General features: G+C 49.8%; 1 protein-coding gene across 1 annotated transcript; it reads left to right on the forward strand.

The window, feature by feature from the left end:
* Window positions 1-1,785: 1,785 nt before the first annotated feature.
* On the forward strand, window positions 1,786-11,149 carry LOC135916410 (uncharacterized). The gene is made up of 4 exons (XM_065449756.1): window positions 1,786-1,905; window positions 2,229-2,464; window positions 7,502-7,609; window positions 10,300-11,149. Exons 1-4 carry the CDS (start codon window positions 1,786-1,788, stop codon window positions 11,147-11,149), a joined length of 1,314 nt encoding a protein of 437 aa, XP_065305828.1.
* The last annotated feature ends 6,139 nt before the right edge of the window (window positions 11,150-17,288 follow it).

Genomic DNA, 17,288 nt, shown 5'->3' on the forward strand with positions numbered 1-17,288 from the left:
TAGCGTGTCCCGTTTGAGCTACACATTGCTTCATTTCGCAACCTCCTTAGAACGGAAGGAACTTAGGTACTATTGACCAACAAAATCTAGCTGTCTATCAATGACTTGCGCGTTTAATGTGTATCCCTCACTTATGGCGTGCGCACGGAGGACATGGCTCTTCCCATTCCAGTTTGAAGTTTCACGCAATTTTCTCACGAAGGGGCAAGGTGCTGCTTTGCATGTAGTAGTTCAATAGACAATGTGCGAACTTCGAACCATTCACGATTTATAGACAATACAGTTTTGGCCGCATCGCTCCATGACACGGATGAAAACAGCGAAGTGCCTGGGGAGTAACTGTTGCCGTTCGTCCTCCAATTGCTCTCTTTCCGACCAGGCACTAAACACTTACTCTCCGAAATTTGCACACGGCACGCACATTTGCGCAGTCAGTCCTTTTAGGGATGAAAGCGCCCTTCATAGGACTAACGGCCCAGTTACTCCCGTTTTCCCCGGGATTTTTTTAGAGCGTATACGCAAACCAGGTCGGCCACTAGACCTCCCCACGGCATATCGTCTGATACGTATGTCATCTATATTGGGGAAGGTACTAGAGAGGCTACTACATGGCCACCTCTGCCATTTTCTCGTGACGCGGGGACTCATTCACCCGCATCAGTGTGGCTTTACACACGGCAAAAGCGCAGTGATGGCGTTGCAAGATCTCTGCCATTTTATTCGAACGCACCGTTCCCAAAACAAGCCTGTGACGCTCATCTCCCTAGACTTTCAGGAAGCATTTGACAGCGTTTTGGCATCCTTTGGTTTTGAATTATTTCAGGGAGCGCGGATGCCCGACCAACTTGGTGCGCCAATTACACGCGTCCTTGAGCCACCGCACCGTAACGTTTCGTTCGCACTCGGGGGCGGTGACGGCGGAGGCGTCGCTGGAGAGCCCTCGGGGATCTCCGGTGTCGTCGCCCATGCTATGGAACGCGGAGGTGCATGGATTGCTGCGATTGCCGATGCCAGAGGGGAGGGGATCCACGTGCAAGGCATACGCGGATGACACTATCGTCCTCGTACCGGCCAGAAACCGACAAGCCATGATTGAAAAAGCGACGGAAGCCATAGACCGCATAAGGAATGGTCACAAATGGCTAAATTAAACCATGAAAAGTCCATTCGCGTCCTCTTTTCTTTTGACAAGGGCGGAATGGAGAAGAGCCTAACTACTATAAGAATAGACAGGGAGAAAAAAGGCCTGAAGTTTCATAACGCGGTAAGGTTATTGGGCGTGGTGATCGATCGCCGATTATCTTTTTTCGACCACGCGGAACATCTTCAACGCAAGGCGGAGGCGTTGGCGCTAAAAGCCACGTCGTACCTACAAATGCACGCGGCGCTCACTCCGAAGAACAAGCGCCGATTACATCGGCAAGTTCTGCTGCCCGCCGTGACGTGAAAAAGCGACGGAAGCCATAGACCGCATTAAGGAATGGTCGCAAATGGCTAAATTAAACTTAAACCATGACAAGTCCATTCGCGTTCTCTTTTTCTTTCACTGCTCGCAGGCGAGCAGTGGGTACGCGTGTCTGTGGCTCTCTCGGCTCCTGAGTTTTCTCGGAAAAGGTAAGGTTTTTTCGACCTTACCAACCCAACCTTGCTTTGAGGATCCTTTTAAATCTCTCAGGACTCGCTCCGTCGTGCGATTGGGGCTTTTGTGTGCTCCTTTTGCTTTTTTCGATCATCTAATACCGTGTGCCGGCCGGCTGATGGCCATGGCCGCCTATGTTTGCGACCATGCCTAAGCCTGAGGTTCCCCAGGACGAGCAGACGTCCGCGCCAGACTCCCCCAGTGGTGTCAAAACACCTCGCTCGGACGGCTCAAATGTGTCAGTCTTCTCTGATGAAGGAGACGCGGTGCTTCGCGACGCCCAGTTACCCGGAGGGGAACGCGATCCGCCTGCAAGGGGCGGCCCCGCTACCGGGCTTTTACCTCCTGATGTTGCTGCCCACAGTTCCCCGGCTTCCGTTTGCGGCCACTCGGTTTCCACTGTGCCACTGGGTTCCGAGCAACGGATTACCGCCTCCCTTCACCGCATAGTAAAGAAGCAAAAACAAATCACCAACTTGATCTTCCAGCCTCCACTAAAGTACCCAATGCTCAACGCTCGCAAATTGTACCCTGGCTAGCCGAGATATTACAGGAATGTTCTGACGTGCGTGCAATTGCTGCCCATCAGGCGGGGCGCATTGAAGAGTTGCGGGACCAGCTGCAGCAGGCGAGGCGCCTTCCTGGAGATACGCTCGCGGCTCCACCGCCTCCTCCTTGTCAGCCCAGGACACACGCGGCTGCCGCGCATCTTGGTATGCAGGCTGCTCCGCTCACGACCCGGCAGTCCCGAATCAGGACCCCTGCAGCGGTTCTACAAACGGACCCGGACCCGACGATACCTCCTCCACGGCCCGATGTAATCAGGCGAGAGCACGAATTTATCTTGTTCCTAACCCCTATCGCTCCTTCCGCCTCGCCGCCGCGCGATGTCGTAGCCCTTCTGAAGGCAAACATAGACCCGATAACGGAGGGAATTGGTGACGTCTCGATGCGCCGTACACGACACGGCATCACAATCTTCACTAATGAACCTCACTCTTTCGAACATCTCAAGGCTGCAATCGAAAGGAACCCGATAACGCGTACAGCGATTTCCATCAAAGTGGCCCAAAAACGACAACCCGATATTCGGATATCAGGCGTTGATCCCGACGTACCAGCTCATGGCCTCCTTGCCGCTATCAATGCACGCAACCCATCAATCCAATTAGATCCTGATTCCTGTAAAGTACGAGTCTCTTTCCGCGAACGCTCCGGAAACTTCACCTATGTCCTTGCCGTCGATGCAGCGTCCTTCCGCTGCATCGACATTTGATCATAGGATGGACTTCGGTGACGGTGCGGGAAGATGTGCATGTCCCCACCCGCACCTACTGCTCGACGTACGGGCACTCCAAACGCGCCTGCCCGCATAAGTAGGACCCCTCGCAGATGGTCTGCCCGAAATGCGCAGAGTCGCATTTAGCAGAAACGTGCTCGGTCCGTATGGGGGACGCTGCGGTATGTGCGCCGAGTGCCGGCGGGTAGCTAGGGCGTCGTCGCATCCCACGGGCGATGCGACTTGCCCAGTTTTCCTTGAACGCATAGCGCGTATGCGCATGCGCACGGACTATGGATAAGATATCACGCACCACCTACTCTTGTCCCTTGGGGGCTGCGCGGTGGCTCTTCCCATCTATACTCCCTGCCGTCAGATACACTTGTATCCTTACTATCCCTCCGCTTCTGGACTTGACACTAGTGTCGGTGTGCCGCTACGCAGCCCCTTTCCCCATAGGGAGGGTGCATACGCCCCTCTATCCTCCTCAATCATTGTTCCCATTTGGTTGCTCACCGTGTCCCTCGCTTCCTTCTAGTGGTCTCATTCTCTCTATTTGCTTCCTTCCTATCTTCTTTCTCTCTTTCCTCCATTTTCTGCTTGTATCTGTTACTTTCTGCCTCCTCTGTACTCCGCACATTTTGCCTTTCTTTATTTCTGACACCTGCGCTCCTATACTCATCTTAATGTTCTCTTCCCCTTTCTCTTTTACTCTCAACCATGGCCCATTCCACACCCACTAAAGTTTGACATGCTAATCTGGCGCATTCCCGACAACCAACATTGCTGTTGTTGGACTTTATCCAGCAGCACCACATTGATTTTATAATCATTTCCGAACCTTATACACAAGGCAACTCTCTTCCGCACCTACCTCACACACACATCACCTTCGCTTCACCAGTAAATCCCCGTCTTGCTCTTTTAGCTCCTAAACATACCTATGATCTCTTCCTAGTCCATTCCCATCCTCTCTATGTCATAGTCTCCTGTGTTGCCCCTTCAGTCTCTTTCGTCATCCTCGCCGTTTACGCTCCCCCTCACGAACCACTGGAACCCCTTTTTGACGCCCTACAAGCTCACCTGTCCTCTCTTACTCGACCATTTCTGGTGATGGCGGGTGATTTCAATGCGAAACACTGTGGGGCCCAGTGGAAGGCGATATCAGGGGAGCGCAGCTCACACAATTTGCTGCCGCCAACAGCTTAAAATCGTTAAGTGACCCTCGTTCGCCGCCTATCTTTCAATCCAACCTTGCTGAGTTGTATCGATGTTTCCTTTGCATCAGTTCCTCTCGCCGCATGCGGCTACAGCTGGTTCGTCGACGAATCCAAAACGTTATCCGACCGCAAATATATCTTATTTTCCGTTTTTTGGCCACATCAGACCCCGCCATAAACGATTAACAAAATCGACTACCTCTCATCGTTTACAGTCACTCATCACCTCTCCATGGTTTTCGTTGGTACAACAGACCACTTTACTATCACCGAACGCACTTGATTTGGTTTTGACGAAGTTCTACATTCTCTTCGACAAGCTTCGTCATCTCCATCCTCGTTGGATAAAGCCGCGTTCCTCTCCGACTAATTCAAGGTGGACTCCCGACCTTACTATTGAACGCAAACGGATCCGTGCTCTCTGTCGGCGCTTCCAACGCACCACTGACCCGTTCCTTCGATAGTCGTTTAAGGCTCAGTACTATGATGCCCATGCCGAATATAAAATGCACATCGACCAGGCCAAATCTGCGGCCTCCAAATCTATCTGCTCAGACCTTTCCAAACCCAATCTTTTCGGCCTTCCTTTCCGCATCTGCTTTGACAAACTTTCCCGTACCAACCAGCTCCCCTCCCTTCTTTTACCCGATGGTCGTCCCACATGCAGCGTGATTGAGTCGGCCCGCTTTCTCCTTAATGTTCACGTGTCTCAAGACTCTCCCTCAACAGATAATGATGACCACGTGCGCCTGCGTCAAATAACTGCCACGCCTTATTCCTCCAAAACCATTGACCTCCCTTTCACTATTCCAGAAATTGAACATGCCCTCAATTCAGGCAACACCAATGCCGCCTCAGGTCTAGACGGACTCACTCTTCCCCTGCTCAAGACGCTTTTTTACTATCACCCGTCCTTTTTCCTCTTCATTTTAACCATTGTCTCAATCTATCCTACTTCCCAGCTCATTGGCGTAAAGGACGTGTTATCTTTATTGCTAAACCCAATCGCCCTCCCGACTCTCCTTCATCCTACCGCCCTATTGTTATGAATTCTTTGTTTAGTAAAATTCTCGAACGTCTCCTGAATCCCCGGCTCTACTTTTTTCTCCACTCCAATAACTTACTTCATCCGCGTCAATTCGGTTTTACACATGGGAAGAGTGCGTCCACCGCTTTGTACCGTCTCAGACAAACTCTAAACACCTACAAAGACCGGAAACAACACGCAATTCTCATCTGTTTAGACTTTAAAGGCGCTTTCGATAGCGTTTGGCACTCTGTCGTCCTTCACTTTTTACGCTCGCACAATTATCCTTCCAACCTTTACCACCTTCTAAAATCTTTCTTAGAACACCGACACATCACTTTCCGATCGCAGGCTCGTCAGGTGTCTGCTACACCTACTTTGGGCAGCCCTCAAGGGTCACCACTCAATCTGCTATTGTGGAACATTGTCATCTATACGGATTGCTTGACCTCCCGTTTCCCCCGGACGTGATTGCGCAGGCTTATGCAGATGACACTGCCATAGTGCTCTCTGCAGGCAATCGCCGCGCTTTAGAATCCAAGGTAGCTCTCACGCTTAATCTTATCTCGATCTGGGCACAGCGCACCAAACTCACAATCAGTCGACAAATCCTCCTTTCTATACTTCTCTGCTTCCTCTTCACGCACCCGTCTTCCCATAGTTCGCTTTATCGGCTTCCCCTTCAAATATCAGTCGAGTATTAAAGTTCTTGGCATCATCTTTGACACCCATCTCACCTTAAATGCTAGTTTAACATATATCCGTACAAAAGCAGACCTTCTCGCTTCCGTCTTCTCCTGTTCCTTCGCAAGCATTATTCGATGCCGCCATCCGCTCTCCGTCTCCTCTATAATCAGATTTTACTTCCGTCCTTCACATATGCTTCTCCTGTCTGGTGGCCAACCTTTCCTACTTCACAGTCTAAAATCAAAACTTCCTCTATCCAACGTACCCTTCTCCTTCCAATCACCGGTGCTTCTCGTACGACGCGTACCTCGTCGCTTCAGGTTCTGGCTAACACACCACCGCTCCACATTGAACTAGACCGTCTAAACGCCTACTTCTCTTTATTTGTACTCAAAACCCTTACCTTTTATGGCACTGACTCCTACCATCCGTCGCTTGCTCACTACCCTATGAATCCTTGGGACTGTCATCCAAGCCTTAAATGTCGTTTCTCCCATTACCGCCTTCGACTTCAAGATGTACCCTCTGTTGCCACTATGCCGGCCTACCACCTGTATACCGACGGCTCTTACACTTTCTAGTCTGCAGGAGCCGCTTTCATACTTTATAGTCCAACAGGCCACCTCAATGAAGTTGGAAAATTTAAACTTTTTGGTGCCACTTCATCTTATGCTACCAAAACAGTTGCTTTACTGAAGGCACTAGCCTATATACGGACTTTGCCCCATTTCATCCCTCTACACATTTACACTGGTTGCTTGTCCATGCTCACTGCATTGAGCACTTTCACGACAACCAATACCTCTGTCAGGGAAATCAAGCAGCTCCTTCAGTTCATCTCTACCCGGCGACGGGTGTCTCTTTTCCATGCACCGGCACGCCATGGCATCGAAGCAAATGAGATGGCGGACTTCCTCGCTAACTCCGCCGCCTCCCACGCTGTTTCTCGATTCCTCCTTCTCGCTCCCTCACCCATAAAATCAAAGATGCGTGCCCGTTCCTTCGCCCAGTAGAATGCTCACTGGGCGCGAGAGAACATCGACACTGGACTTTTTCAGTGGATAAAAAACGTCCCTCGCTTTCCCCCTTTCTTCCCACCGAAAAGACCCATTGTTCACCTCATCACCGCTCATGGCCGCTTCCCTTTCTATTATTTCCGATTTCACCTTTTATCTCACAGTAACTGTGCCTATGGAAATCCTTGTAGAGACCTGCTCCATTATTTCAATGATTGTCCTCTTACATCTCACATTGCTAATCCCGTTAAAGAGAATCGGCCCACTACCGTAACATCTGATCTTTACCTCTCCCTTCTCACCGATCAAAGAAAGCGGGCACTTCTCATTCGTCTTTACCGAATCATTTCATCGTTCACTTTCCCGGACTCCTAATTCTTTCTACAATCATCCCTTATTTCTTCATCGGTTTCCTTTCTCTCTCCTTTTTCCCTGTTTCCATTCCATATCCCTCTCACCTTGCCCTTCGCCTTTCGCTCTACAGTGTCCTTAGTTATGCCAACCAAGGTGGAGCTTGTCTCCGGGGACACTATAGACGGAATGGCTGTTTTCTTGACTCGGTCCTTTAGTTTTTCCTCCATTCCCTGCCTGTGCCCAAGTTGCACCTACTGAACCTGCTTGCCACTTTTTCAGGTCTATTGCAGATCTTCAGTCGAGCTGCAGTCAAGTGGACTGCACTATGCTTATGAAACCGGACGTAAAGTCATACCTACTGGAGACCCCCGGTCACATGTACGGAAAGTACGCCTTCCCACGGGCCTGCAAGAGGGTACCACTGAGTTTTATCTACAGGTGCCTATTACACGCCAGTACGTCGCCAGGCTTGTGCAGTTCGGTCTACCCAAAGCTCTGTTCCAGATGTGCGGAATCCTGCTGGACCTGCAGGCCTCCTCTGGCCCTGCCCTCGTTTACCGCCCTAATTATCTCTTCTCAATTTTCTTTTTTTGCTGTTTTTTTCCTTATGCTCAGTGACCTAATAAAGAATTGGACGAAACACGAGACGTCACACGCCACAAGCCAATGCAGACAGATATTCCGACATTCCTTCCTGTCCCCTACTTGTAATAATATACAATTTCTGTCGGCTTACCTCGTTTTTTTTTCTTTCAACAATTGGCTTTTCCTGAAATTACATTTTGGTTTCTACCCCTCTTCATATAATTTTGATTGGCTTAAACCTGCTATACCTTGGTGGTGCGGGTATCCCTCATTTTTATTTAGGTTATTTTTGCGATTCGAGGGTGTCAAAAATACGCCGTGACGTACGCGTCGCCCGTGTGGTGGACGGAGCAGCCCAATTGTCGCCTAAAGGCCCGGGCGAATTCCGTGCAGCGCACGCTGCTCGTTGCGCTGACCGGGGCGAACCGCACGACACGCACAGAGGCGCTTCAGGTCTTGCTCGACCAGCCACCGATTGATTTAGAGCTGAAAAATGGCTGTGGCTTAGCTAAGGTTAAGCCCAGGATGCGAAGCATACTAGCCTTTATTTTAGTTGTTGAACCACTGTTTATCCTGGTGAACTGCTGTTGCTTGGCTATATTTGGTTCGGCTAGACGAAGAAACAACTCATGCGTTACTATGCTTCGCCTTCAAGAGTGGAACGCGACAGCGTTCCCGTCGACCCGCCAAGGGGTGTAAGACAATGGACTACGGCGCAGCGACTACGCGCCCCGCAATGGACGCGGTGAGAGTCGAGCAACGCAGCGTTCGGCGCGGCAACGAAATGTGCGCCTGAGCAAGCGACGCACGCCTGAGCCTGAAACAGGTCGTTTCTAAGGCAACACCGCATTCAGTAGAGGCGCTTTTATACCGCTTTGAAGCATACAGTGAAACCTCGTTATAACGAACAGTTAAAAATTCGGAAATTAGTTCGCTATATCCATAATTCGTAATATAACATTTCGTAAAAAATACATGCAAGAGGAGCAAAATTCAATCACAGAAGGCACAGCAACTCGAACGATGCTTAGTTGGGTCACGTTCATTTATTTACGCACAAAAAACTGCGTTATCGCGGCTTGCTTCTTGTTGTTGATCGCATACCGTATCACGCCCTGTTCCACAGTTTGCAAACACTCAACAAGGGCAAACCCACTGCCCTCAATAGCACTTGCATAACCCCACTGCCCTCAATAGCACGTTGAATAATCTCGAGCATGGTCTTTGCCGTGAGTGCCACTCTTTTTTTCACATTCATCGCCATCACAGCACTACGCACACCCGCGCACCGCACTCGACACGACCACCGAAAGAGCCTCCACACAACGCTACGACGGCCACGCCACTGCTAACACTAAAACGCAAAAGCAACATTCGATCATGCCGCTGCTGAAGCGGCGCTGTCAGCGGTTGTGAGATGCGGACGATTTCTTTGGCTGTCAACTTTCGATGACGACGTGGCATCTGTGGAGCTGTCAGCGCCTGCGAGGTAGTCCTGAACGTTTGCTGCGCCGCACAACATACCTGTAGTGCAACGAAGCCTGCCGCCTACTATTAAAGTGAGGTAGGGCTTGGCGTCGCGAAGTTCGTTATGACCGTTTTATGCCAAACCGCGTTCGCTATAGGAAGTTAAAAATACATGTGTTTGACAAAAATATTTCGGAAGAGTTCGATATATTCAATAATTCGTTATATGCGTGTTCGTTATATCGAGGTTTGACTGTAGTACTCGTGGCTCAGTGGTAGCGTCTCAGTCTCACACTCCGGAGACCCTGGTTCTATTGCCACCCAGCCCATCTTGCAAGAATTTAGCCAAAGCCACCTAGAAACAAGCGCAGCTGCTTATATACCGCCGCGACGCCGCGAGCGACGGCACGAGTTGGAGCCAAGGAGGATATATAAAAATTGCTGGAGTGGAGAGGGCGCGCTCCGACCGAAGCCTCCGTCCGCCATCTTACCAGAGGCAGAAAGCGCGCTCGGCGCCGGCGGCACCGGCTCGCGCTGCTGTTTTCGTGAGTTGGTCTGCAGTGCTAGTTGCTGTGAGGGGCATGTAGACACCATCGATTTGATTATGGTTGCCTCTTGCGTTGCCTACGGATGTGCGAACAGGCTGAAGAAGGGTTGTGGCCTCACGTTTCACCTGTAAGTACACGAGGACACTTTCACTGAGCCACTACGCTCGCGTTGCCGATGGATGTCAACTTATAAGTTGTGTGTGTGTGTGCAACGACTAATAGGCCTGGAATTGCCGACAGGTTCCCAAAACATCCGGAGCTGCGGAGCCTGTGTGAGCGGGCTGTTCGCCGTGAAAGGTGGCATGCGAAAGATGGAGATCGCCTTTGCTGTGTGCATTTCGTGCCGGAGTGCCACTGGAAGCAATTTTTTTCGGAGGCCCGTGCCTACATACAAGGGCTAAGAGACCCTGCAGGGCGTCCAGTAATAGAAGGGCTGAATAAAACTGGGTTCATTGGATTTTTGGTGTGCATAACCAGCACAGAAAAATTGTTCGATGAGCTTGTTCGCAAGGATCAACTGAAATACTTGCTGACGCAAAACCTTAGCCAAGATGACGCCGAAAACCTCTTCGGGTCCATACGTGCACGAGGTGGTCATAACAACAACCCAACCGCTGCGCAGTTCAAGGCTGCATACAAGCGTTTGTTGGTTCAGACAGAAGTAACTTCATCAATCTCTGGAAACTGCTCCCAAGACATAGTCTCAATTCTAAATCCAACAACTACAGGAGCTTTGGTAGGTGAAAGCAGCATGCTTACTGATATGCGCAGGTCATCAATCCTGCAGGCCGACGACCACAACTATACCCATCGCATTGGCTGCCCAGAAAGCTTGTCAGCTTTTGTCGGTGCTGTAGTGCCGTACATTGCAGGTTTCGTCGTGCAGAAAGTTCGTTCAACGGTAACATGTGAACTGTGCATCGCAGCCCTGCCCTCGGATGAACTGGCACCTTTAATTAGGCAAAAGAGCCGAGGTGGACTCATTTCAGCGTCACAAGACGTCGTTGGCCTGTGTGAAGCAGTTGAAAAGGGGCTGCGATGGCTACAGGCAGAATATTATACTATTAAAATGGTGACGGTAAGATCAAAACACCTCATCCTTGAAGTCCTGGGCACCTGCACAGAGAAAAACTGGTTCCAGAAACTGGAGGACCACATCCTTGATCTTGATCCACTTGATAACCATATTTATATTTTGTGCAAAAAAATCGCTGAAAAATATATAAAAGTGACAATACACCACATGACGAAAGAACGAAACCGTGAACTGATCAAAAACAAAGTGAGACCACTTTTGTCGAGGGTGATTATTTTCAATCACCAGTAGGGTGTTTGTCATGGTGTTCTTGACGGTATGTGAGATTTTCTCCCTAATATCTGCTCATTCGAACTGCCTTCTGTATATCAGTTGGCTGCTGGTTGATGGTAAATAAACGCCTACAACTAGAACCGCACATTTGCATTCCTTTCTAAATGGGAGCAGCTGCATCAGCAAAGCGAAAAAGCGCGAGCGCAGCTGGATTACGCTTTTCTCTTTAATATTTCTACAGTTACACTGCCTTTTACATGCCACTTTTCTGCTAGCTGATGGAAAATAAATGTATATGACTAGAACCACTCGTTTTTGTTGCTTTGTAAATGCGAATAACGTCATCCACAGCGCGGAAAAGCACGAGCGCGGCAGTGCTAAGCTTTTCTGCTTAATATTTGAGCTGGCAAACTGCCTTGTACATGCCAGTTTCCCTCTGGTTGACGAAAAATAGACGTTTAATACTAGAACCGCTCGTTAGCGTTGCTTTGTAAACGCGAAAAAGCGCGGCTGCGCTATGCTTTTCTCCTTAATATTTCCGCAGTTAAATAGCCTTCTTCGCGCTAGTTCGCTGCTACAGTTGATGGGAGATAACCATTTACAACCAGAAGCACTTGTTTTCATTGGTTTCTGAATGCGAGCGCCTTCATGAGCAGCGCGAAAAAGTAGAAGCGCGGACAGGCGCGGCTGCGCCGCTGCCTTTTGCCTCTGGTAAGATGGCCGCCGGCCGTTCGGCACGGCTTCACCCTTGCCCATAGGAGCGTATAGGCGGCTTCCATTCCAGCAAGTTTTATACATCCCCCTTGGTTGGAGCCCCGTTTCTCCTCTGTCGTGACGTCACGGTGTCAAGTGGTATGGCATGGGGTCAAAGGTCATTGAAGGCGACACCGCCGCGCCTGAGGAGCTAGGTTGAGCTCTCGTAATATGCTTCGCATAATAGACTAAACGCCGAATTCGCTCTCTTTCAAATGCGCCTTGAAGTAACGTTTGGAAGATACTCATTCTCGCCCGACGAAGTGCTGTATGCACACGACAGTTGGAATGAGCAACCATCGAGGGCGAGAAAACTTGAATTTATTCGATTGAACGCGGCCGCCGCGTGCGAACCGTCGAGACACCCGGGCACGCATATTTATACCGACGGCTCTTTTACTTCCTCGTCGGCAGGGGCGGCAGTGGTCGTCTTGCGCCCTAAGGACGGCATGATTGCGATCCTTAAATACCGTTTGCAAGATGCGCCTAGTGCCTACTGCACCGAATGATTTGCATTTGCCGAAGCGTTGCGCTTCGTTGAAACGCACAGATGCGTTGCCCCTATGCACTTATATTCGGACAGTTTGTCGCTCTTCACGATGCTCGCGGAGCCCGTGACAAAAGACCAACGCATACAAGACATTAAAGTAATGCTGGCGCTTATAAATCAGCAGTCGGTAATTTGCCTCCATCACGTGCCCGCGCACAGCGGCGTGTATGGTAATGAATTCGCTGATCTGGCGGCGGGGGCGTCGGCGACGCGGGGAACGTATCGGTCGCTCAAGAAACCGTTCAGAGCGGTTCGCAGTGCGTTTCATGCGACTGTGACCGCCCAGTGGAACACCAGATGGTCGCGAGAAAATAACGACACAGAACTTTTCAAATGGGTCCCAGCGGCCTCGCGTATTCCGCGGTTCTTTCCGCCGCCCAGACCGCTCGTCACGCTGCTCACGGCACGTGGGCGTTTCCCAATTATTTCGCACGTTTCCACCGGCAGCGAGAGTCGCAGCGTCCGTGCGGCATGAAATGCGGGGACAGCAGCCACTTCTTTAACGCGTGCCCCTTAACGGCGGAGGTTGCGGCAAAACTGCGAACACCACGGGAACCTGTAATAACAAATAAAAAATACCCCAGTCTCCTGCGCTGCGCGCGCTCTCGGGCGTACCTGACGCGCATAGTGGCGATCGTGAGTGACCATAATCCAGACATTGCAGTGTCGCACGAAAGATCTGACACAAATACAGCCAACGTTTGCGCGCCGCCGGGCGGCGCGCAAACGTTGGCTGTATTTGTGTACTCGATGAGACGCCCTGAGACGCCCTTCTGAACTCGATGAGACGCCCTGGGACACTGATGCGTTACCTTGGCCTTATATTATTTTTCCGATTGGCTTTTATCATTACAATTTTGCGCTTTGGGTATTAATTGACAGCCCCTATTCATTTATTTTCAATTGGCTTTAAACCTGGTATGAATTTTTGCAGGCACTATGTCGTCCCATCTCTCGCAGGGGCGGGGATGTGACGACATAGATCCATGGTGAGCTGTCCGTCGGGTCGACGTCCGTCTGAGTGACAAGAGACATCGTTGTCGCACCGCCGGGCGAGAGCGAGAGGGGACCACCGGCAGCATGCAGAGGGAAATTAAAAGTCAGTGGTTCTATTCCCACCGACACAAGTTTTTTTTTTTAATTTGTTTACTTTTTTCTTTATTCTGTTACATGAAACAATTACATATTAGTTGAACGTCACGCCCTTGTCCCTACTGCATGCTGGCCTTTCGACCAGACATGGAGAGGCTTCGCGTCGCTCGTATGCCGGGGGTAAGTGGCGTATGTCCATAACAGCAAACATCAGACCGTTGAACCGTACCTGTACGTGCGTGTACGAAGAGGACGTTGACTTTGACGGCCGCACAAGTGCAAGCCGCCTGCAGACTGCAAGAGTAAAGTCACGGGCCCTGCAGCAGCGTTGGCACCGAGCGCGACGTGGTATGTGCCGGCCGACTTTGAAACTTCCTCTCGCGGCAACTTAGACGGCCGCACAACAGCAAGCCGACTGCACAATGCACGAGTAAAATCACGGGACCTGCAGAAACGGCAGCGACGAGTGCGACGGTGTGTGTGCCGGCCGCCGTTCTCAGACGGCTGCACCCCGAACACGTCAAGTGTAGACGTATCAAGAAGGAACATCACGGGACTAGCAGCAGTGATGTGTGCGAGCCAACGTTTTTCCTGCTTTGTTTTTTTTTGTTCGTTTCTTTTCATTTTTGTTTCCTTCATTTTTTCTCCTGACAGACTTGTCTTGTGCAGCCGTCATCGTGACACTTCCTCACGACTTTCACTTCATGCACTTTTATTTCCCGTCCTTTTCTTTGCTTTTTACTTTCATTTCTATTGTGTTTGTTTATTTCGTTCGCATAGGGAATGGGTGGGGTTTGTCACCTTTTTTATGGCATGCCCATGCCACCTTGCCTCTGCCTCATTATTTCAGCATTCAAAGCCCGGCGCGAGGGCTTCTGAACTCGATGAGACGCCCTGGGACACTGATGCGTTACCTTGCCCGTATATTATTTTTCCGATTGGCTTTTATCATTACAATTTTGCGCTCTGGGTATTAATTGACAGGCCCTACGCATTTATTTTCAATTGGCTTTAAACCTGGTATGCATTTTTGCAGGCACAGGTTCTCCCCAACCTTTATCTTCGATTTTGCTTTCAGGTGAACGGGGAAGTAGTTGTCCGGGGCGGTACACCCGCCACATGGTAATTCAATAGCGCCACTGCAAGCTCAGGCCAAGAAACACGGCGGAAACTTCAGTGCTGGATATATTTCTTGTTTGAAATGGCACAGATAAACGCGAAGACGGGTTCCAAAAAGGATTTTTGTATGGCGCTTTATTAGAATGCCTGACCGTACGAAAGTGTCAAGAGTGCTGTCGCGTCCAGTTCACTGTACCTGGCGCACTAGAGGCCAACAGAAATAAAGTTTACAGGGGCGGTACACCCGCCACATGATAATTCAAAAGCGCCAGGGCAAGCTCAGCCCAACAAACAAGGCGGAAATTTCACTCCTGGATATTTTTCCTTGTTTGAAGGGGCCGAGGTAAACGCGAGGGCGGGTTCCAAAAAGAATTTTTCGTATGGTGTTTTCTTTGAGTGCGTGACCGGACTAAGGCGTCAAAAGCGCTGCCACGTTCAGGGCTGTTATGCAGCATGCGCCGAGTGTCTCGTTCACCCGAGTTTTACCCGAGTTTGCTCGACGGCAGTCAGTGAACGGAGATTGCGCGGAACGCGCAACAGCTACAGGCAAAAAAATATGTAGACAAAAAGCCGCGTATAACATGAGCGCACCCTGCGCGGCACGCTGCTTCCACGTTTCAAGTGCAGAATGCTGCACAACGAAACGCGCCAGCGCCGCGAATTGTTATCAACGGATTATCGCAACTTAGTAATACCGTGATTGTCCCGCTGTCTGTCTGCACACTTGCCGTGAGCCGCTTCCACGCCTTTCCTGCACTCTTAAAAAAAAGGTAGTCGCAAGCGACTCTTTTCGGGGTGTATCTGCTCGTCGCACATATGATGACCTTTTGGGTGGTAACACGCACTCTCCTGGAAATACAGTGCGGGCGACTCCCTCACAGTACCGGTGACTCTCTCCCGCAAGACCTACTGAGGTGTATGTATTACTCCCAAAGCAGGAGTTGATGCGAATACCTCAGTGGTCCATGCAAGTACCCCTTGGTAGTCTGTGGTACCCATTTGGAATGGCAACAATGACCCTTCCTAGGGTAGTCATCTGGAGACTCACAATGATGGTGTACATGACTACCATGACAAGAGTTGGTTAAACTACCCTTTGGGTGGTAACACGTACTCTCTTAGAAATAGTGTGGGCGACTCCCTGAGTACCGGTGACTGTCCCGCAAGAACTACTAAGGTGTATGTATTACCCAAAGGTGTATTAGAAGGTGTATGTATGTATCCCAAAGGTAACGCCGGAAGAAGTAAAGAAAGCCTTGGGAGATATGCAAAGGGGGAAGGCAGCTGGGGAGGATGAGGTAACATCAGATTTGTTGAAGGATGGTGGACAGATTGTTCTAGAGAAACTGGCCACCCTGTATACGCAATGCCTCATGACCTCGAGCGTACCGGAATCTTGGAAGAACGCTAACATAATCCTAATTCATAAGAAAGGAGACGTCAAAGACTTGAAAAATTATAGACCGATCAGCTTACTGTCCGTTGCCTACAAACTATTTACTAAGGTAATCGCAAATAGAATCAGGAACACCTTAGACTACTGTCAAGCAAAGGACCAGGCAGGATTCCGTAAAGGCTACTCAACAATAGATCATATTCACACTATCAATCAGGTGGTAGAGAAATGTGCGGAATATAACCAACCCTTAAATATAGCTTTCATTGAATACGAGAAAGCGTTTGATTCTGTCGAAACCTCAGCAGTCATGGAGGCATTACGGAATGAGGGTGTAGACGAACCATATGTAAAAATACTGAAAGATATCTATAGCGGCTCCACAGCCACCGTAGTCCTCCATAAAGCAAGCAACAAAATCCCAATAAAGAAAGGCGTCAGGCAAGGAGATACGATCTCTCCAATGCTATTCACAGCATGTTTACAGGAGGTATTCAGAGACCTGGATTGGGAAGAATTGGGGATAAAAGTTAATGGAGAGTACCTTAGTAACTTGCGATTCGCTGATGATGTTGCCTTGCTTAGTAACTCAGGGGACTAATTGCAATGCATGCTCACTGACCTGGAGAGGCAAAGCAGAATTGTGGGTCTAAAAATTAATCTGCAGAAAACTAAAGTAATGTTTAGCAGTCTCGGAAGAGAACAGCAATTTACAATAGGCAGCGAGGCACTGGAAGTCGTAAGGGAATACACCTACTTGGGGCAGGTAGTGACGGCGGATCCGGATCATGAGACGGAAATAATCAGGAGAATAAGAATGGGCTGGGGTGCGTTTAGCAGGCATTCTCCGATCATGAACAGCAGGTTACCATTATCCCTCAAGAGAAAAGTATATAATAGCTGTGTCTTACCAGTACTCACCTACGGGTCAGAAACCTGGAGGCTTACGAAAAGAGTTCTACTCAAATTGAGGACGGCGCAACGAGCTATGGAAAGAAGAGTGATAGGTGTAACGTTAAGGGATAAGAAACGAGCAGATTGGGTCAGGGAACAAACGCGAGTTAATGACATCTTAGTTGAAATCAAGAAAAAGAAATGGGCATGGGCAGGACATGTGATGAGGAGGTAAGATAACCGATGGTCATAAAGGGTTACGGACTGAATCCCAAGGGAAGGGAAGCGTAGCAGGGTGGCGGCAGAAAGTTAGGTGGGCGGATGAGATTAAGAAGTTTCCAGGGACGGCGTGG

Source organism: Dermacentor albipictus, unplaced genomic scaffold, assembly GCF_038994185.2.
Source record: "Dermacentor albipictus isolate Rhodes 1998 colony unplaced genomic scaffold, USDA_Dalb.pri_finalv2 scaffold_15, whole genome shotgun sequence".
Lineage (NCBI taxonomy): Eukaryota > Metazoa > Arthropoda > Arachnida > Ixodida > Ixodidae > Dermacentor > Dermacentor albipictus.